The 22,321-nt window shown below is 51.8% G+C and overlaps 1 protein-coding gene across 4 annotated transcripts; it reads left to right on the top strand.

Annotated features, from left to right (window-relative positions):
* Positions 1–1,402: 1,402 nt before the first annotated feature.
* Meak7 (MTOR associated protein MEAK7) lies at positions 1,403–17,635 on the top strand. Of its 4 annotated transcripts, none has more exons than XM_075977447.1 (8): positions 1,403–1,699; positions 5,847–5,937; positions 8,311–8,541; positions 9,358–9,502; positions 10,810–11,238; positions 13,877–13,995; positions 15,355–15,534; positions 15,958–17,635. In XM_075977447.1, exons 1-8 carry the CDS (start codon positions 1,686–1,688, stop codon positions 16,072–16,074), a joined length of 1,326 nt encoding a protein of 441 aa, XP_075833562.1. In that variant the 5' UTR covers positions 1,403–1,685; the 3' UTR covers positions 16,075–17,635. The 4 variants fall into 4 exon arrangements, with proteins under 4 accessions (XP_075833562.1, XP_075833560.1, XP_075833563.1 ...); XM_075977445.1 differs by having other exon boundaries at positions 1,405–1,699; positions 5,847–6,015; XM_075977448.1 differs by lacking the exon at positions 1,403–1,699 and adding an exon at positions 2,111–2,197.
* Positions 17,636–22,321: the final 4,686 nt, after the last annotated feature.

Here is a 22,321-nt window from a genome sequence, read left to right as displayed (position 1 = left end):
TTGAAAGTTTGAGGCCAGGACTGGAGAGATGACTTGGCGGTTAAGAGCGCTGACTGCTCTTCCAGAGGTCCTGAGTTCAGCAACTATAGGATGGCTTACAACCATCCGTTATGAGAACTGGTGCCCTCTTCTGGCCTGCAGACACACACGCAGGCAGAACACTGTATACATAATAAATAAATTAAAAAAAAAAGTTTGAGGCCAGCCTGGACCTCATGAAGAGACCTCATCTCAAAACAACAACAACAAAGCTAAGAAAACAGAGGGCCAACATGTTGGTTCAGTGGGGAAAGGAGCTTGCCGCAAAGCCTGATGACATGAGTTTAGTCCCCAGTACCCACTCTGTGGAAGGAGAGAACCACAACAATTGTCCTCTGACCTTCACCTGTATGCTGCGGTGGCGCATGATGTAGCAACATCTAGGCCCTAAAATCCAAACCCACAGAATATTCTCTTCCCTGAAAATGACATCCGGCCAAGCCACAGTGGAAAGAGTGTCCCAGCTCTATGTTCCTGGGAAAGTTACCCTTGCTGAACCCTGGCTCAGACTATGGCCCTGGCTTCTGATTATGAGAGGTCTGGAAAGGCACTTGGCCCATGGCATAGAAACTTTGGATGAACTCTCAAGCCTAGACATCCAGTTGGGGTCTTTATAACCTATCTGGCTTCTTGCTCGCAGCCTCTGGACCCCATCTCCTCTCTATCTCTACGGTCCCCCCCTTCCCCCCAGCTATCATCCAAGGCCACACCTCCATCCCCACTGGCCCTCCCCTTTGTTTATTCATGCCAGGTGGGGACTGGATGAGGAAGGAGGGTGCCGAGGGCAGGGACTGTGTAGCCTCCTATATGGTCTGACTGACACATGGTCATGTGCCACAGACGGGAGACCTATGCTGTCTTGGCTGCTCAGCCAGGCTACCCCATGATTGCTCCTGCAGTCCTACATGAGCTTGTGGCTGGGCAAACTGACTCAGGCAGTTTTCACAGGAGCTTGTTGACTTGAGCCCCACAGTGGCTCAAGTCATTCCCTCCGCCCCTCCTCCCCCCAGCTTTCTTTTTCCTTCCAGACAGTCTCTATACCCCAGGCTGGCTTTGAACTCACTGTGTAGACCAGGCTGGCTGCAAACTTGCAGCGGCCCCCTGTCTAGGCCTCCTGGACTGTTGGGATTATAGCTGTGTGTCACCACACTCAGCTGGGCTGGTGTCATTTAAACAATTGTGTGGGTGTTATGCTTGATGTGCATTGTGTGTGCAATGCCTCATAGAGGCCAGAAGAGGGCGTCGGATCCCTTGGAACCAGAGTTAAGCAGGCGTGGGCTAACACGTGAGTTCTGCACCAGCGTCCTGTGCTAGAGCAGCAATGATCCTAACTACTCTGCCACCTCTCCAGCCTCTGGTGTCATTTTTCCAGCTACAATTTCAAACAGCAAAGCTTCTGTTACTGTGGGCTTGGGAGGAGTTCTCTGTGCCGCTTGGATGGTGGAGTTCTCTGGAAGCGGCTGCATGTCAGTGGGGACATCACTGCTGGAAATTCTGAAGCTTCCCTGCACCCTGCCTCTGCTGTGTTTGTCCCCAGCACCAGAAAAGGCCGGGTAGGGCTGACAGGAACCTATTCTACCCTCCTGGCCAAAAGACCAGTTGGCATCTACTTCTGTGTGTCAAGTGCTACTACACTGGCCGGTAGGATGGACTGCAGGAGGTAAGGGGGGGGTCATCTTTTCCACTCTAGTCCTGGGGGGCTAGCCCCAACTCCCTGTTCCCAGCATCCCTGCTCCCAGCTCCCCTGCTGGGAGCCCCCTTCTCCCAGGCTCCTTTCAATCAGGCCCCTGCTCTCAAACCTCCTGTTCTGCTCCCAGCCCCTCAGCAGCTTCTCAGAACCTCCTCAAGCACCCCCCCCCCCCCCCCCGCCTTCTTATCTTAGATCACTGGCCGCTGTGTCACACACACACACACACCCCAACCCCAGGTGCTCCTCCTCGCAGTCTCAAGTTCACTGCTCCCAGGCTCTGCCCACTCCCCGTGAACTACAACTCCATTGGTTGAACTTTTTACCGGGCTCCGCCTCTGAATTGACTTTCCCCAATTGGTGCTCACGACCATTCGTCAGCGCTGTTGCTAGGGAATGGGTTGGGCAACCCGTGCAAGCCTGGCGCTTTGGACACATCGGAAGGAGCTCGGTCCCCGTGAGCCAAGGCTGGTGAGCCGGAGATTGGGAGCTCTGGGGGAAGCTAGGTGTAGCTCAAGGAAGGAAGACCTGCAGGGCGGCCTCAGCAAGCCCCCAAGGAGCCTTCCCTCGGTCAGAGCTACTGTCGGAGAAGCAGCGCCTGGGAAGGGTGAAGCTGGGCGTGCTCAGGAGGCTGTGGGCCTGCCTTATTTTCCAAGAAAACCGAGGAGTTCCTTCAGAGCCTAGCTCAAATCCCAGTTAGGGCGAGGCGAGGGAGGTGCCCCGGTCTGTATCCTTGCGGGAGGCTGAGCTGGAAGGAGAGCGGCCAGCCTCAGAGGCTCCAGTGGGCTTCAGGATTCAAACATGGACTTGATATGGCTGCTCAGAAGGGGTGGTGGACATTGACCCCAGGAACCAGAGGGCCATGATCCCTTGGAGGCCTTATGGGAAGAGCCTCCGCCTGCCACCAGGAACCTGGGGCTGCAGAGAAGCTATCCCGTGCTTTAGGGCAAATTTAAGGAGTCCCCTTCTAGTATTGTGGGCCCATCTGTTTTTGGCCACCGGACCAGGTACTTTGGATGGCTTCATTCAGTCTGATGCCTTAATTTTAAATGATTCACCTGAGCCTCTTAAAGCTCAGCAGGGCATACTCCTCTCAAGGTCCTGGAGTAGTGACGTGTGATGGGATTTCACAGCTGGGGAGAGGCTGGGCTCCTCTGGGAATGGGTCACCTGGTTGGGGGAGGAGAAAGCACCTGATTAGCTAATAAGGATGGTGGAGTATGGAAGATGGGCTGTTGCTGAGATTGGATTGTTTAAGGAAGTGCACCGGTGGGCTTAGGGAACTTAAACTCTGGGCAGGCAAAGGCTTGCCCCATGATTGTCCCCAGGTGGGAAAGCGGTCATGTGCACCTTGTTATGGAACAAGTGTTTGGTGGGTCACTTTTGCTCAGTTTGTGCCTGCAGAGCTCTGGCCCTGTGTGGAGGATGGCCAGGGCTGTGATTATAGGTGACCTTCAGGGGGCCCCTCGTTCCGTCCCTGCCCTACTTTCTCATCGAGCCATGGCTGGATGCTTTGTGGTGTGAAGAGGTTCTGTGTCCTGTAATGTGTTCAGAACAGTCCCTGGCCTCTGCCCAGTGGATGTGAGCATCCCCCTCTCCCCCACGCCCCACCACAGACCTTTTTTTTTTTTAATATAATAAAAATGGCGTTTACCCTTGTCAAATGTCCGTTCTGGGTTACAAGGCTCATACTCACTGCTGCAGTTGACCTTACAGTAACTGAGGCGCCTTCACCTACGAAGGGTGGATAAAAGTTAACAGAGGAAGGGTGTCCCATGTACCCATGTGTTCCCATAGAGGTCTTGGACACTAGACAGAACCTGCCTCTGACTGCATTGCTAGTGGACACATCAAAGACCTTTCTCCTGGAAACTGACAGATTTCTGGCCACATGACAGAGCTTGTGGGGGAGCCTGAGAACCATTCTTGCCTCAGTTGAGGGAGGAGACAGGCTGCCTTCTAGCTGTATTAGCTGGGGCGGTACAGGGCATAGAGCTGTAGTCTCAAGATCCCTCCCCAGTCTTCCTGAGCTGTGGGCTTTAGACCTGCCCTTACCCCGCAGGCTGCCCCCCCCTTACCATGCAGCCGCTCCCCGCTTCGCCACAGAGCAGCTGCTCTGGCTCTGTCCTGGCATCTGGCCCTATCCCGTGCTGCCCCTGGCTTGTTTTCTGTTCAAGGCTGGGTGCTTAGCAATTAAGTTGGGTCCCCACTGTGGCTTTATGCTGTCAGGCCGTGGTTATGTAGATGATGTCACTGAGCAGGGGCAGGCCATGCACAGTGGGACAGGTGATGTTGGCCATGGGGCTCCTCTAGGTCAGGGTGGGCTTGAGGAGGCTGCAGGGAGAAACAGTGGCAAGGTTTATGGAGACTTGGTGAATCCACACGTGCGCCTCTGGTAAGCAGAGAACTAAAACCGAGAACACTTGTGTAGCCACAGGTGATGTCCTGGTGGGGTGTCTCAGCCTTATGCACCTGGAGAGTTTCGTGTGTATCAGCTGATAGCCACCCCCCGCTTTCTCAAGAGGCAGGGCGCTCCTGTGGCCCACGGGTCTGCAGCAGAGGCACGATTCAGCCTCCCTGTGCAGGGCAGGAGCAGGCACCATGCGCATCTGCACATGACCCGGTGTTGGCCTCTCCCCACCTCCATGACCACCAACCATTTCCTTCTTCCTAGTTACGCTCCAGCCCTTCTGTACTCTCTTGCTTCTCAGTTGGAAATTAAGACACCGAGGCACTGAACTGTCCCTTCCCTTAGAGTCCTCCCCACACCACTCAGGACAGCTTGGAGTCCATTCTGAACCCTCCCTACAGCCCTGGTCTGCAGCTCTGACCCCAGGCCTGGGCCTGTATTGGCATTTTTCATTGTCATTGTCCCAACCCTGCCTTAGGTCACTTCACCGTGGTTCCCACGTGGTTCCCCATAGTCGGATGGCTTCAATGAACTGCAGAAGCAATGTCTCTTTCCCTGTACTTCCAAGCCCGGGTGACTGGCATAGCTGTTGCCTGGACATCCGAAGTCCACCCTTCTAGCTGTTTTGAAGCACACTGTTCTTCACTGTCCCCCTCCTGAGCACAGGACTCTGTACCTTCCCCTAGACAACCGTGACACTGTGTCTGGCGGTCACCCCCTCTCTCCTTCAGAACTCAACCAGGGAGACTGACAACCTGACTGAGTGCCGGGTTGCTGCTTAGAGTTGCAGTCCCAGGGGTGTGTCCCTGGAGGGATGGGGTTCAGCTGTGCTGCTGTCTGGTTAGGAGGTGAGGCCAGCCTTGTGCTCCTGGCTGTGCGGTGCAGCCTGGACTTGCTGCTGAGTCTCTTTAGATGGACTGTTATGTCTGTGTGAGGTGGGCTGAGTGAACCCCCTTTCCAGCCTGCTTCTGTGGGTAGTGCTCTGGTGAGCCCTCTGGGGCGGGACGTGTCTTCTGGGGAAACTTGGTAACATGGAAGCTGTCAAGAGCAGGGCCCCTGACCCCCTGAAAAAAAAGACAGCAAAGAACAAAGGTGGGCAAGGATGTGGAACCTTGTGCTGGACTGGTGGGAATGTAATTGGAGAACAAGGTGGCAGCTCCTTGGAACATCAAGAGTCCCACTGTCCTGTGTCTGAGGCTTGAAGCCTGTGGGCGGAGTACGAAAACCTGCAGAGCGGGACCCAAGTACATAGGATTACTGCCTGTAATAGCCACACAGTGGAAGCAGCCAGGTGCCTGCCTGTTGGTTACTGGTGACCAAAATGTGGTATGTCCACACAGTGGCATATTATTCAGCTATGAAAAGGAGTGAGGTATTGATACATTGCTACATAGCCAGTTCTGGCCAGAAGCTTCTGGGTACCACCACCCGTGCTCCAGTCTCCTGAATGTTAGGATTATGGACTGTGTCATTATGCCAGGTCTCAGTAGTGTGGTTTTAAATGAGTTCAGGCTGCTTTAGCTGACTTGAGGGATCAGGATGGGGCCTTCGGGCTTCGCTTGTGGCAGCTGTTAGTTTATACCCCATCAGACCAGAATCCCCATCAAAAGGACTTTAACTGTGTTTTTCAGTGAGTGGGTCATTCGCTACCATGGGTTTTCAGTATTTCAGTGATCTCATGTTGTAACTTTTCTCCCTTCCCGATCTGCAGAGAGCTCCAGAGACCAGGCAAGATGGGAAATGCCAAGAGCCTGTCGAGCCAGAAAATGGGTTCCAAGTTCCTGCCCGAGGAGCAGGCTGAGGTGGATAGGCTGTTTGATGTCCTGTCACTTAATAAAGGTGGCTCGGCCGCGGGGACGTTCTCTCTGGAGGCGCTAAAGGCAAGAGTGACCACGTGGTAGGGGATTTGGGGTCTGCAGGTGCGCTAAGCACTAACAAGCTGGCTTTGACGTTATATATTCCATGACTATGTCACAGCTCTGTCCTTGCAAGGTAGAAAGCAGCCATGGGCCATGTATGAACAGCACCCACACTCTGTTTTTTTTAGACAGAGTCTTGGTGTATAACCATAGCTGGTCTAGCCTGGAATCCACTGTATAGCCCAGGCTGGCCTTGAACTGACAGTGGCTCTCTGCCCTCAGCCCTCCGAGCGCTGGTGCAAAAATGCAGTGTCTTATATGTCCTAAATCAAGGAGCTGATGCCAGGCCTGGCTGTGTGTGCCTGTAGTCCACACACCCAGGAGGTTGATGGGAGGATTGCTGAGCCTACATAGTGAGGCCTTGTCTCAGAAAACAGGAAGAAGGGTCAGAGGGAAGGTGGAAGCAAGGGGAGGGGGAACTTGGAATGGCCTGTGATCGGACAGCATTCAGGCTATTTATAACTTGGCGTGACATCAGGAGGAGGAGCAGCTGCCTCCTCCGGGTGGCAGTCTAGAGCCATGCTTGATGCCCCAGCTGTCGGTGGCCTCTAGAATGTGCTCTTGACATCAGGGAGTTTCGTGGCATTTCCTGATCAGTACCAGAGTCTCAATGAAGAAGTGAGAAGTTGCCATGTCCTCAGGGCGACTGCCCTGCTCCTTAGAATGTGGGCATAAGCAAACATAAGCTTACTCCCAGAGACTGGGCATGGGTGTAGTCTACGAAACCGTTCTAAAGCTTCATCTTCTAGGGCAGCGGTTCTCAACTTGTGGGTCACAGCCCCTTTGGGGGTGTCGAAGGACCCCTTCACAGGGGTCACCTAAGACTGTCAGGAAACAGATGCTTGCATTATGATTCACAACATTAGCAAAGTTACAGTTTTGAAGTAGCAATGAGAATAATTTTATGTTTGGGGGTCACCACAACCAGAACTGTATTAGAGGGTCGCAGCGTTAGGAGGGCTGAGAACCGCTGCTCCAGAGCACGTAGAAGGCAGCAGATGGGGGCTCTGAGGATCCACTGCCACTTTCAGCCAACCAGCTGCACCAGGCTTTGTGGGAGCCCCACATGCGGTATATGTGCATATGTGTGCACATGCCTGGGACTATGGGCGACTGAGGTGCAGCCGCACATGCATGCAGCTGGAGCAGAGAGATCAGTCAAGCCTGTGTCAGTTATCCAGGTACACGGTGGAAGTTGCTGTGAGGCTTGGCTCTTTGTGGGGGGGCAGTCGTGGCTTCTGGGCTCAGCACGTGTGAGGGATGAGCCTGGCAGCAATGGCAGCATTCGGTAGGGACAGGCTAGGGGTACCCTGAGCTGTTGGGGGGATCCAGCCCTGACCCTGCTCTGCAGGACACCTTGGTGGGAAACACTCCCTCTCCACCTCTTTGTAACCTGTGGGTCTAAACAGATTTGACGGCTCTAGCCATTTGCCGAATGTTAAGGTCTTAGGAGCGGTTGGTCTAATGGCTGGTGCTGTAGCTCAGCGGGAGAGTGCTACCTGGCCTGGATGAGGCTCTGGGTGCCCTCTGCGGCTCTGCAAAAGAGAATAAAGACGGAAAAGTAGCTTGAAGCCTGGCAGGAGTAAGAGCTAGCTAGTGCATAGTGGCCCAATACAGAGACCACACCAGCTCCCCACAGGCGTAGCCCACACATTCGTGAGCTCAGACAGGTGCTGCAGCCACAAGAATCGATGAACATGGGGCCCTAAGCAGAGTGAGGAGCAGTGGCAGGAAGGACAAGTCTGGCCTGGGAAGACTGGAGTGGGAGGGGCAGGCAATGATCAGACAGGAAATATCTTATCTGATGGGCTCGATGAACTGGAGTGCTTTGGGTTTTTTCTTTTTATTTAATCAATGAATTAATTAGCTTTCTGAGGTAGGATTTCTTTGTGTAGCCCTGGCTGTCCTGGAACTCACTATGTAGACCAGGCTGGCCTTGAACTCTGAGATCTGCCGGCCTCTGCTTCCTAAGTGCTGGAATTAAAGATGTGTACCACCACCGCCTGGCTTTTTTGCCCCCTCACTACTAGAGATCAAACCCTGGGCCTTCCACACGGCGGTGAGCTCTTTCCCACTGAGCTCCACCCCAGCCTGAGCCTGTACACTTTGGGAGCCTCTGGTTGGGGAGATGGTACTGTGGGGGTTATCACAAGGTTATGCAGGTGCAGGCCGCGTCTGTGGAGCAGTGGTTGGGCTTGTCCTGAGCTTGTTTTCCCATGAACCCTGCCTTAGAGCTCTTCTGTCTGTTCCCAACAGAGCCACGTCAAGGAGGCTCTTCCTCAGGTGATGGTCACCAGGCTATACAATGGCATGTGGAGGGTCAAGGCCACCCACAAGGCACAAGGGGGCAAGAGGAATGTCTCCCGGGAGCAGTTCACAGTGTTCCTGTCCCACCTGTTGAAAGGCAGCTTCGAGGAGAAGGGCCACATGGTTATGAAAATGATCATAACTGCAGAGGATCCTGTGACGGCCAGAGACGTCCAGAAGGTAGACACTTGGTGTGCTGTTGGGGGACTTGGGACAGGGGCTTAGGTCATGATGGCATTGTGATGCTGGTCAGGCTCAGGGGCCCGAGCCCATACAACAGCTTGGTTGATCCGGAGCTCTTGAACTGGTTTTGGCAAACTTTCAGATGAACTAAGTGTGTTATTAGGAGAATGAACACTGGGGCCTGGAGAGATGGCTCAGTGTCTAAGAGCACTGGCTTCCATTCCCAGCAACCACAGGGTGCCTCACAACCATCTGCAATGAGATCTGATGCCCTTTTCTGGCCTGCAGGCATACATGCAGACAGAGCACTCATACGTAAAATACACACATGAATAAAATTTAAAGAAAAAGAATGATAGCCAGGCTTGGGGGCACAGGCCTGACATCCCAGCTACTCAGGAGGGTCAAAGGCCAGCCTAGGCACCTTGTGTTGGAATTTAACAGAAAGGGGAAGAGGGCTAGGGCTGTATTATCACTTGGTAGGATACAACAGCAGCTCATACAACAGGTATAGTGGCCCACATCTGTAATCCCACCACTTGGCAGGTAGAGGCAGGAGGATCAGAAGTTCAAGGTCATCCTCAGCTACACAGTAAGTTTAAGGCCAGTCTTGGCCATATGAAGCCTTCTAAGTTTTGGGGACAGTTTGGGCTACATGAGATGCAAAGAAAAGAAAAAGAATACATGAATACTACATGAAGTAGGGTCCATGCTGTGGTCCACAGTGGTTGGTCGAAAAGATAAATATCTTCACAGTGATGCACTGGGAGTGGGTTGGGGAGGGCTTGGCTCTAACGGCGAAGTATCTCCCAGTTCACAGAGGAACTGGTGACCTCTGTGGTGCACGTGCTGACCCACCGGCATGAACTTCGAGGCTGGACTGGGAGGAAATCCACAGTGTTCCCCACCAGTGTGCAGGCCATGGCTGCCCAACTGCTCTCAGAGATGAAGTTTCAAGGCAAGTGTTGGACTGTCCTCTGCAGTTCGGATCTTGGCGTGGTGGGGTTGCCACAGTCGCTGGTACTGTAGCCTCCCAGAGAAGATCTGCTGTGGTGTGTGCCTGTCTCCCTGGCTCTGTGATTGCTATGGGACGTCCTTGTGCAGACGCCATTGTGATGTCACACTTCCTCCTCTGGTTTCAGTGCCTGAAATCTGTCTTTCTTGGTCAGTCTAGTAGAAAGGGTCTCAATATTTTTGTTGATTTTAAAAAAGATTTATTTGTATGTGTGTGTGTGTTACAGTGACTTCGTGGTATTCCTTGGCTCCAGACCTCCAGGATCCCTTCCTATCTGAACCGCAGTGCTTACAGTGTATACATGTCTGTATTAGGCGGCTTCCGTCTTATTTTTTGAGGCAGTCTCTCACTGACCTGGGGCCCGTCCATTGGCTAGGTTGATGGTCCAGAAACCCCAGGGATCCACCTGTCTCTGTCTCTGCTCACCAGTGCTGAGGTTAGCTACAGCCGGGGATCTGAACTCATGTCTTCAGGTTTGTTTGGCAGGTACTTGACCAACCAAGCCATCTCCTTAGCCCCCGTTGTTTCTTGAGGTTTAAGTGGCTAACCTGAGGTCTCCCCGCTTCGGTGGAGGTGTTTGTCGCTGTTATGTGGCTCCCTAGCTGCACCCAGAGGTTGCCATGTGCAGCTTTTGTTGTCATTCAGCTCAGTGGTTCCGTTCAATTTACCATATATTTACTTTTATGTATGTGTGCACATGCATGTGGGTGTCTACAGAGACCAGAAGAGGGCGTCAGATCTTCTGGAGCTGGAGTTATAGGCACTTGAGAGCCACCAGACTTGGGGGTTGGAAATTCAACTTTACCACTGGGTGTGGTGGTGCATGCCTTTAGCTCCAGTGCTTGGGAGGCAGAGGCAGGCGGATCTCTGCCAGTTCAAAGTCAGCCTGGTCTACAAAGCAAGATCCATAGCAGCTAGAGCTGTTACACAGAGAAACCCTGACTCTAAAAACCAAAAATAAATAAATAAATAAAATAAAATCATACCAAGGAACAGAGACGTGAGTTTTGCTAATATACCCAAAATATGCTTCTAATCCGTTAGTGTGAATATTGTAGTATTTTGCAGTAAGTTTTCATTCCGGGTGTTTGAAATTGGGAGTGCTCATTAGACTTACGACATGCCTCACTCAGGTGAGCCACCTGCCTAGTTCACAGCCACGTGTGACTGTTCTTAAATCGGTTATGGCAGGCTTAGATGGCTGCTGTCAGGTGACATAGTGGGCTTACTATTGCTGTCCCTTTCCATAGATGGCCACAAGTTTCGGGGGCCTCAGTGCCTGGACCAGGTCTGCGACCAAGCTGTGATTGAGGACTGGGTGTTCCATGTCCCTCACGTGGGCCTGTTTCTGAGCGTGGTCCTCCATCGGGGCCTTTGCCTCCTGAACTCATCCGTGGACCTTTCCACGCTGGTGCCCGAGCGCCATGTGGATAAGGGGCAGCCGTTTGAGAGCATCCTGGACGTGCTGCCGGTCATCTACCTCAACTCCCACCTGGCCACAGATCAGCAGCACCGCTGGCGGCTGCTCTTCTCCACACAGCTCCACGGACAGAGCTTTTCCCAGCTGTGCAGCCGCATCACACACCAGGGGCCCTGCCTGGTTGTCCTCGAGGACAGGGATGGCTATGTCTTCGGTGGCTTTGCCTCCCGTTCTTGGGAGGTCAAGCCTCAGTTTCAAGGTAAGACTTCCAAGACCGTAGTAGGGGCTGTGCTGGTAAGCACCGTCACCTTGACACAGCCTAGAATCCCCTGGTAGAGAGTCTAAGACGTTATCCAGAGCGGGTTGTTGATTGATGTGGGAAGACTCACCTACTGTTGCTAGCATCATTTTGTGGGCTGGTCCTAAACTATACAGATGTAAAGAAAGCAGGCTGAGAGAGAGTGGACATTGCCGATGTAGTCTTTTTCCTCTGCTGTGACTGCGGTTCTGGTGTGCCTAGCTGCCTGAGTTCTTGCCTCGACTTCCCCAAAATGGTGAATCATTACCTAGAATTACAAGCCCAGTAGTCCCCTTTCCCTATGTTGCTTATGGTCTAGGTCTTAGCACAGCAACGGACAGGAAGCTAGGACACTTATTTTTTTTTTATATTTTTTAATTGATTTTTATTGAGCTCTACATTTTTCCCTGCTCTCCTCCCTGCCTCTCTCCTCTCCTCTTCAACCCTTCCCCAAGGTCCCCATGCTCCCAATTTACTCAGGAGATCTTGTCTTTTTCTACTTCCCATGTAGATTAGATCTATGTTAGTCTCTCTTAGTGTAGGACACTTATTTTTGTTGCTTGACCAACTACCTTACAAGAGCAGCCAGAGATGGGGAGGCTGTGTCACAGTTTGCAATGGGTACAGTTCATCATGGTGGGCCAGGCAGGGTGGCGGGAGCAGGTGACGGCTGCTCATCTACATCTGGTGGGTTAAGAAGTAGTGAGGTTGGAGAAACGGCTCAGAGGTTAGAGCACTGGCTGCTCTTGCAGAGGGTGCTGGTTTGATTCCCGGCACCCACATGATGGCTCACAACTGTAACTCCAGTTGCAGGGGATCTGGTGCCCTCTTCTGGCCTGTGGGGGCACTGGGTACACATGGGATGCACACATATCATGTAGGCAAAACATGCATACACACATTTTTATTTATTTATTTATTTATTATGTATACAATATTCTGTCTGTGTGTATGTCTGCAGGCCAGAAGAGGGCACCAGACCTCATTACAGATGGTTGTGAGCCACCATGTGGTTTCGGGAATTGAACTCAGGACCTTTGGAAGAGCAGGCAATGCTCTTAACCACTGAGCCATCTCTCCAGCCCCTCATACACACATTTTTAAGAAGCAGATAGGGGGGCAGGCAGGACAGGAGTGGCCCTGGGCTATTAACGTCTGAGACCTGTCTCCCCAGCAACCCTCTGCCTCCTCCTCTGCCTAGAGGTCCCATAATCTCCCCAAACAGCTCTACTGGTGTGGCACCAAGTATTCAGACAAGTGAGCCGGTGGGAGACATTTCACACTCAAACCTTAGCAGGGACCTAAACCCTGAGGGCTTGAAGAAGCTTGGGGTGGGCTGGCCAGATGGCTACTGCCTGGGCACAAGCTCTGGCTTTCATACATATTTACACACACACACACACACACACACACACACACACACACACACACACACACACCCCTACCTACCTACCTACCTCCCTACCTCCCTACCTCTTGACCCTCCAGTGGTTTCTTGACTGAAGCAGCAATGGAGGTATTATGCTCCTCTCTGGTATCACAGACCTCTTCTTTGACCCTGGGAGGGGGTCAATCCTGCTTCCAGGTGACAGCCAAGATGTCACCAGATGGATGCCCAGGAGGGGCTATGAGTCGTCTCCTCATAGGGATGCTTTCTTACTGCACTGCCCCCTTCCCATGGGTGCTACCTTGTCCCCCTCCATGCTCTGCTTTTCTGGTTTTGTGGCTTGTCATCTGTGGGAGCTCCACGTGTGACTGGGTCAGCTGCAACCTGTCCTCACTGCTCTCACGGGAGTTGTCCTTCCTGGCTGTCCCCAGGCTCCTCCATAGGTGACAGGCTGCCTGCCTCCTGTGCCCACAGATGGCCATAGTGGTGCCCCTATGTTTACAGTGTTCCTCTGGAGGCCAGGGGGCCACAGGCAGGTGGGGCTGCCATCCCCGGAGATCTTCCGGTCAGGCTGGTGGTCACAGGTCTGGAAGGGAAAAGAACAGTTGGTTGAGGGTTGTCTCATACACACCTACAGACATGTGTTCTCTTGGTTCCCTAGATCAGGTTTGATGTCCTGCTAAGTTTTGGGGTGTTTCAGAACTTCAGCCCAGTTCAGGGAATGGCGGGAACCTTCCCCAAGTCCAAGCGTCCAGGTGTTGCCAGGTTGGCAGGTGGGTCTGTCTGGAAAGAGCAACCTCAGGCTCTGCAGCCTGTGCTGTTGGCCATGGTGTCTTAGGGCAAGGCAGCACTACACTCTCCCAGAGGCTCCAGGGCAGGCTGCACTCGCCCCCTCACTGTGCCCCTGCAGGCTCAGCTCCTCGCAGATGAACCCCACTTCCTCCAGAGCCTCTGCACTGACCTCAGGCAGTGCTGTAGGTCTCTGATCCTTGAGCCTTCAGCTGCTCCATCCCGGTCCCTAGGCACCCATAGGCTTGTTTGGTGTGGTGTCTGGGACCTGCCCTCTGCTTACCAAGAGTCCACTCCACACCGCTCCTAAGGATGCATAAGCTCTTCATGGCTGCATTCTGGCATGCAACCTGCCGGTGTTTGTAGGTCTTTGTGTCTGGCTCAGAGGCAGTGACTCTTGCCTTGGCTCTCTGTCACTTCCAGGGGACAACAAATGCTTCCTTTTCTCCATCACACCCAGTATGGCCACGTACACGTACACAGGCTACAATGACCACTTCATGTACTTGAATCACGGACAGCAGACCATGCCCAATGGACTGGTAAGCAGGTGGGGAAGGGGGTGTCCTGTGCCAGTCACAGAGGAGTGCTTTCTGTGTGTCTGTCCCTTCTGCTGAGAGCCCAGCCCAGGGCACATCTTCCTTAGTGATAACCATGCCTTTGTTGGGCTTTCCTCTGTTGTGTGTAAACAGCCTGGCCTTTTGGGTAGACCCCAAATGATTGGCCTGGGTCCCAAGAGGGTGTTGGGAGCAGACACATTACAAGGCCCTGCCATCCTGCCTCACCCCTGAGTGTGCTGAGCCTGCACACCAAGACTGTGTGCCGAGTTTGGTGGAGGTGGGAGATGCCTAAGCTGAGGGCTCTGGACGCTGGGTCTGGTCGTTAGTAACTTACAAGACAGAAAACAGGCTCTGCTTGTGTGGTCATGTTCTTACATGTTGATAGCTGGAGGAAGGAAAAGAAAGGAGAGAGAGAGGGAAAGGGAAGGGAGGGGATGGGGGAGAGGAGAGGAAGCTGGAGGCCAGGCCAGCAGTGGATGTGTGGAGGTATAGTGAGACAAACACCCACAAGGATGCTTGGCATGGGTGAGGGCCACCTAACCTGTTGGCCTTTTTCGTTTCTCTTGATGAGTCTTCTGGGAAGGCCCAGCTCTGTGCTTGCTGAGCTGAGAGCCAAGGACATGATCCCCTCTGCCAGCTAGAGAGGGTCAGGGTTTCACTTCCAGGCTGATCCCACAGCAAGTGGGAGGGACATGGGCCAGGTCTCCAGGACACCAGAGTTTAGGCACTGTACCTCTCTCAGCGTGAGCCTGGCTGTCAGCCCCAGGAGCAGCCCTAACACCCAAAGGACCCATCGCCTTCTAGACATAAGCTCAGATCTCTACATGTCCAAGATGGAAGCAGGTCATAGCTTGTCCCTCAGGCCCACTAGGGACAAGAAGGTTGGCGGAGGTGGCATCAGGACAAAGCTGTCGGGGAGTCGGGGTAACAGCTGGCTTGAACCTGGCATTACCTGTGTGGTGGGGAGAAAGGGTTTGAGTTGCCACTTGTAGCCTACCACCTTTCCCAAGGGAGAGTCATGGGGCCAGGGCGCAGTTGGGTTTCCCTGTGCTCACCTCACCCCTGAGTACTGCTTGGGACACCCAGGGAGTCTGCAGATTGCCTAGTCTGCTGTCCCCTGTGTGTAGCCGCACCAGAGAGCTGTGGCGTGTGGTCTGCTGGTACCCATGACCATTTAGTAACTTTGGAACGTGTTTACAATCATAGCCCAAGAAAACAAAGCTGCCCTCCTGCATTCCTCCTTCCCTCATGTCTCAGGCTGGCCAGGATCCTCCTGGTTCTCTGGAGTGATCGATCAAACATGGCTGCCGACAGTGTCTTCTGTCTCCATTTGCTCCACAGGGCATGGGCGGGCAGCACCATTATTTTGGGCTTTGGGTGGCTGCAGACTTTGGGAAAGGACACAGCAAAGCTAAGCCCACATGTACCACCTACAACAGCCCACAGCTGTCTGCCCAGGAGGATTTCCAATTTGATAAGATGGAGGTGTGGGGGCTCGGCGATGTCTTAGAGACATGTCTGGTAAGTTCTGTGTGGCAGTGACCTCATGTAGAACCGTGGCTGTTCTGCTTTTTCTTACTCTGCTTGCCTTTCCACCTGGGGAAGCTTATCTCTACCAGCGATGGGCCATGCCTGGATACATGCAGCAAAATAGAGTATGGGTTTGCCCTGGAAGCGGGGACCTACCTAAGGTGTGCACCTGAGCCAGCTACATGGCCCTTTGCCTTCCCTACCCGTCTCCAAGAACACTTGGTTTCTGCATGGCCCTGGCAATTGCATCCCTGCCAGGGAGGTTTCAGGATACCCATGCCGCTTGGCCTCTTCATGGCTCTATTCTGATGAGCTGACTGCTTGGGTGGGGGGGGTGTCACTGTATATCTCAGATTGGGGCGGCTGTTATCACTCCGTAAGCTTCTGCATACGCTCACTCCCCTTCTTCCCAAGGTCAAGAACAAGAAGAGCATCCTTGACTCGGATCCTGCAGCCCAGTCCCTGCTGGAGATTAGTGGACGGACTCGCCACAGTGAGGGACTGCGGGAAGTGCCTGAAGAAGATGACTGAGGCTCCTGAACCGTGGGCTTCCTGGAGCAAGGGCTGGGACTCCCCTAGCAATACAGTGCACAGGGCATCCAGATTCCTCACAGCCAGGGAGACAAAACCCTGCAGACCCTCTGCCCTGACTCTGGCTTAGCTTTAACACCAGCCACATGGCCACAGCCATGCCAAAAGAAACCCCCTGAAGCCATATTGATGGGTGTTGCCTCCCAGGATCCCTATGCATAAGTTAGAACGTTGGCCTTATACTTTTTCATTTCATGTCAATGGAATCCAAGACAAAGAGGCTTGAAACCTGCCGGAACTGGTGATGGGTAGGGGCGTGTATTCTTGCCTCAGGAGGCGGCTGCATGCGTGGCCTTTGCTCTGGGTCTCAGTGGGCACCCTGATGACTCATCGCGAGTGGAAAGACAGAGGTGCTTAGATGAACCTTGGTACCTTGTAAGAACATCCTCAGCGCCACCATGGGACTTCTGGGTTTGTAGCGAAAGCTCTGAAGGTAATGTTTCTGGGGGCAGGACTCCTCAGAGCAGGTTTGGGATGGAGGTTCCCATCTAGTTTTCTCAACACTTTTTTTTTTTTAAATGAGTCAGATGAGTAGATGGGCGAACTTGACCTATCTGCCCAGAGACCAAGTCATTACTCTGCTGCTAACTAAATTTGAGGGCATTTGGAGGGAGCCAGAGTCTGGGTGCTTGCTTAATGGATGCCCAAGATCCATCCCTTAAGTCAGTGGTGGGGATGCCCAGCCTTGGCTTGGAGTGGCAGCTCCTAGGTGCCTTCTCTGGGGACACAGCTCAAGCCTCCTCAGAAGGAGGGTGAGTGATGGGACAGAAAGACTCCAGCGATCCCGAAAGACTGACGAGGACTCAGGTGGTCAGGCTGCCCAGCACACTGTAAGTCATTGCCACCCAGTGTCACCCACTCAGAGGAGCCATGGGCCCTTCTCTGAGACCTCTACCTCTTCCCTTTGCCTTGTGCTGCAAACCTCAACTTTACAGATCTCCTGTACAGTTTGCCTCAATTAAAAGCCATAGTAAATTCAGCATTTTTCCAGTTCTGCACTTTTTGCCCAGGAATCTCCTGGAATACTCCATGTAACCATCTTGAGCACAGAAGAAGGTCTGAGGCACGTACCTCCCAAACAGAAGAGCTATTTCTGTCGGGGGGAGGGGGTGTGTGTGATACAGACAAGGCTTGGGCCATTTTGGTTTTCTAGGTAAGAAGCCAGTTGCCAATGGTATGTGGGATAGAGAGAAAATACTGGAGTCTTCGGGCAACCCCATTGTAACCTCACAGAATTAGGTCACTGTGCTATGGAGTGTTGTTTTTTTTTCTTTAAGATTTATTTATTTATTATATACACAATATTCTGTCTGTGTGTATGCCTGCACACCAGAAGAGGGCACCAGATCTCATTACAGATGGTTGTGAGCCACCATGTGAATGCTGGGAATTGAACTCAGGTCCTCTGGAAGAGCAGCCAGTGCTCTTAACCATTGAGTAATCTCTTCAGCCCTGGAGTGTTTCTTTTTTTTCTTAAATAAAAACATAGTCCTGTCTCTCGTTGGTCGCAGACTGTGGTGCCCTTGGCTTGGTGTGACCCATTGGGAGGTCATGACACTCTGGCCCTTATGCTTTCTGATCTCTGTGCTGACAAGAGCTCAAACCACGGATGGGATCCTGCTTCTCAAAACAGCACCGTAAAGACAGGAGGGCCTGACAGTCCTCTCGGGTGACAGGTGACAGGCTCTGCTTCTCTACACACGCCTGTAACAAACTCCTCAGCACGAATGTGTGTGGGGTGTTAGCTGGGCTCCAAGGAACTTCTCAATGCTTCCGAATGAGGAGTGTGGTCTTTGGTGAAATTGGAGCAAACATTCAGCTGTGAGCGCCGGAGACCTCCTGGGAGCCCGATCCAAGCCCAGAAAGTGCTAGAAGGAAGAGGTAAGAAACACGGGCCAGCTGCAAGCATGGCTGTTGTTAGAATGTGTGCTTGAGTGAGGTGCTGGAAGGATGAAGACGGGAAAGGTCAGCTCTGAAAGGGATGCCCCGTTCTCCCTTGGGTTCCTCCGGAGGCCACCCTCTGCACACTGGACACAGCTGTGTTTAGACATGGTATGTTTTCCAGTGTGGGGGGGGGTCACTCAGGGTTTCTCCATCTCCTTTTCCTGCTGTTTCGTCATCTGTGTAGAGGCTCCACACTGTTTATCAGGCCAGCATCTTTACTGGAGGCTTCTTGTTGCCATAGCAACCATCACACGTCTGGCATTGTGTCTCGAGGATGAACTGAGTGACTAGTTGGTTTAAAAGATGCCTTTGCTTCCTTTCATTCCTTTTGGTAATGCTGTGGCATGCAACCCAGTACTTGGAGCATGCTAGGCAAGTGTGCACTGCTGTGCTGTGTCCCCAGCCCTTGTTTGGATGCAGGGTCTCCTTTGTAGTCTAGGCTAGCCTTGTGCCTCTTGAATGCTGTGACTACAGTTGTGCCCCACCATGCCTGGCTGAGTTATGACAGAACTCTGGACTTCATTTTACCCCTGTAACCTACTGAGTGCCTACTCATCAGTGAGTCACGGTGGATAGCTTCCTTCCTTCCTTCCTTCCTTCCTTCCTTCCTTCCTTCCTTTCTTTCTTTCTTCTTTTCTTTCTCTTTTTTTTTGTTTCTTGAGACAAGGTTTCCCTGTGTAACAGCCCTAGCTGTCCTAGAACTAGCTCTTATAGACCAGGCTGGCCTCAAACTCACAGAGATCCGCCTGCCTCTGCCTCCTGAGTGCTGGGATTAAAGGCGTGCACCACCACTGCCCGGCCTCTAATTAGTCTTCTTAATTTTTTTTTATTGGTTTTAAAATCAATTATTTGAGTATGGAGGTCAGAGGACAATGTGAGGAGTTGGTCCTTGCTTCCCACCGTGACAATGAGGGTCTTTTATGTCTGCTGCCTTGCTGTACCCTCCAGCTGGCCATGAGATCCTGGGAGGTTGTCCTGGCCCTGCTGCACATCCTGCTTTGGGTCGTTGGGGTCACAGATGCGCACTCCTGTAGCAGAGTTTTTAGGTGGGTTCCAGGGGTTGAACCCGGGTTATCAGGCTTTCTCGGCTCCACTTTTCCCCTGAGCCATCTCCTGAGCTCCGATACCCCTTGTGTTATGCCTTTCCTCTACTTAAGCTATTTGCTTTAAATTTTTTTTATTTCTATATTATATGTAAATAGGCATTTTGTCTGCATGTATGTCTGCACACCAGAAGAGGGCATCAGATATCATGGGACTATAGTGATAGACGGTTGTGAGCTGCTACATAGGTGCTGGGACTTACCCTCAGGCCCTCTGGAAGACCAGCTTGTGCTCTTAACCACTGAACCATCTCTTTAGCCCCTTGAGCTATTTTCTAATGAACTGACATTCTGTGTGAATTGAGGCATCTTCCTCATGTTTTAATATTGGAGTTTTAGGGGTGGGCAGGGGTGGTGCATGCCTCTAATCTTAGCACTCGTGAGGCAGAAGCAGGTGGATCTCAGTGAGTTCGAGACTAGCTTGGTTTACAGAGTGAGTTCCAGGACAGCCAAAGCTACACAGAGAAACCCTGTCTCAAAAATAAATAAAAAATACATACATACATACAGAATGAACGAATCAATAAAAGATGAGTTTTGCAGGAGAAGGTCCAGCAAGAGTTCTTTCCCCTCCTGTATTTTGGAATGGTCTCATGCAAAGGCCAAGAGACCGGCTCCCAGCCCCTACCCAGGGTCCCTCAGAGAAATGCTTCTTAAGAATGGGGATTGGAAGATTTCTATAAGAACTTCACACAGTGTCTGCGGGTCATTTTCTTTATTTTTTTCTTTAGTTCTGATTCTCTTGTCCTAGATGTCTACAATTTCTTAGCTCTAGCATTCTTTATTCTTCTGCATATTTATTCTTACTCCCTACATTTCACATTTTCTTCCAGTCTTTACTCTTCTGCTGTTAACACATTCCCAAGCATGTATGTGTATATCCATTCGTTAGCAACTCGTTATTAATTTTAAAAAAACTACAAGGATACAGGCATGCTTATCACCTAGTTTGCAGCCAACCACAGCTGCAACTGTGAGGTGGGACCAGCCATCTCTTAAAGGGACTTCAACAAAGGTTACAAAAGGAAGAGACTAAACCAATGAGAGATCAAAGGAAGAGGCAAAGACTATGTGTACTATTTTACATTTATGTGTGATTAATAATATCTGGACACGGTTAGTCAGCAGCCTTTCTTATCACTTGAATCTCAGGTCACAAATCCAGTCTACTGAATCTAAAATCTTGCGTCAAAAACTGGTACAGAGTGTTAATTGTTATTTTGAGTCAGAACAGGGATAGTGAAGGAAGTTTAGGTCAACATAGGTACTACTGATCTCTTGAAGGACTGTGATATAACAAGGCCAGACCCCTGCAATACTGCCCTATTTTGCTGTAATTAGATCCTCTTAGATCCTACAAGGCTAGACATCTGCAACTTCATAAGTAAAAGGTTCTGCTTGTGACCTGTCCAGAAGGACACATGTCTGGCCAACTTGCTCTGTCAGTAAGGCTGATGATAGAGAACAGGCTTCTAAGTCTCTCACCATAATGTGGAGAACATAGTGTAGAGAGAAGTCATCTTCCTGACCATCCACAAGTATGTGTGCTCATAAGATTGAGATGTAATCATGAGATTACCTGTACACATTACATGAAAGTGCATGGCCCTGGGCAGATGTCATGGCTGTTTTAGCAAATGCGAGCAAGAGTTCCCAGAATCGATGGTTCTGTGGGCTTTGCCCCGGCAGGATTCTCCTCCATCGGAGGACCATTTCTCTGGTGGGCTGACATCTGAACACTAGTTGTCACCTGTTGTAACTCTCATCGTCTCTGACAGCCTCATGTTTGCCCGCTTTTCTCTTCAGTGGTGACCACTTCTAAAAAGTCAGATGGCTGGGGCTGAGCTCAGAGGTAGATTTCAAGAGCCTGCTGTGTTCATTAAGCACTGGTGGAGAAAATATTTGCTCAACTCTGTAAAGGACAAACGCTCACCTCACACATGTTCAGCGCCTGCCCCTGACAGAAGACTCAACTATAGTGAGAGGCTGGCATGAAATGAGTGAATACAGGAGCCTGATATGAGGATACCGTGTGGCGTGTACAGGTACGGGCACACATGCCTCTTTGTATGTGTGTAAGTGCACATGGGCATGTGTGAGATACACCTGTGTGCACCTGCATGTATATGTACAGGTGTGATATGTGTGTGATGTATGCCTGTGTGCAGGTGCTCATGTGTGTGTGAGATACCTGTGTGCAGGTGCATATGCGTATGTGACTTAGGTCTGTGTCAAGTACATGTGTGTGTGTGATGTATGCCTGTATGAAGGTGCTATATGTCTGTGTGCAGGTGCACATGTGTATGTATGTAGTATACGCTTGTGTGGAGGTGTACATTGTGTGACATGAGCCTATGTGCAGGTGCACTTGTGCATGTGTGATATATGTCTGTTAGCATACTTGAACGCACATGTGTATGAGATTTGTCCCTGATGCTTGCTGAATCCCTTTGTATCATGACCTTCTGCTATGAGTGTCTCAGAATCACCTGTCCAGCTTCTTCTTCTTCTTCTTCTTTTTTTTTTATTTTCAAGACAGGGTTTCTCTGTAGTTTTTGGTGCCTGTCCTGGAACTAGCTCTTGTAGACCAGGCTGGCCTCGAACTCACAGAGATCCTCCTGTCTCTGCCTCCCAAGTGCTGGGATTAAAGGCGTGCGCCACCACCGCCCGGCACCTGTCCAGCTTCTTGAGACAGAAGAGGCTTCACCTCTTGAGAGGGGAGGGTGGTGGTAACGGAGAGCCCACGCTGCCAGAGAGCAATGCCGCACGGCGGGTCCCAGCTCCCTCTGACAGCCTCCATAATCCTTTTTGTTCCTCTGTAGGCTGTCTTGAGCGTGCAGGCATTGCTCCTCCAATGGCTTTATTGTACGTTTGCCTTGATTCCTTCATGGTTTTCAGTGTGGGACTGAGCCCGGGACCTCATCCATGCCAGGCAGACACTCTATGCCAAGCCCCGGCCCTTTTTCCTCAGAGGCAGAGGGGTCACGAGTCCCACTGAGTTGCCCAAGCTGGCCTTCAGCTGTAATCCTCTTGCCTCAGCCTCCCGAGTAGCTGGCATGTCAGATGTGTGCCTAGCTCTGTGACTCCAGCACCTCCACCACACCCTCCTCTCCCTCATGGAGCTCTGGTCTTTCTCCGTG

Source organism: Microtus pennsylvanicus, chromosome 6 (genome assembly GCF_037038515.1).
Source record: "Microtus pennsylvanicus isolate mMicPen1 chromosome 6, mMicPen1.hap1, whole genome shotgun sequence".
In the NCBI taxonomy this organism is placed as follows: domain Eukaryota; kingdom Metazoa; phylum Chordata; class Mammalia; order Rodentia; family Cricetidae; genus Microtus; species Microtus pennsylvanicus.
The sequence above is the reverse complement of the archived record's forward strand: the minus strand, read 5'-3'. Positions and strand labels throughout refer to the sequence as shown.

Bases quoted from the DNA above. Each gene is read 5' to 3' on its own strand.
- Meak7 (XM_075977445.1), top strand. The intron at 8,542-9,357 runs GTAGACACTTGG...AGTATCTCCCAG, and splicing joins CGGCCAGAGACGTCCAGAAG to TTCACAGAGGAACTGGTGAC. The intron at 11,239-13,876 runs GTAAGACTTCCA...TGTCACTTCCAG, and splicing joins GGTCAAGCCTCAGTTTCAAG to GGGACAACAAATGCTTCCTT.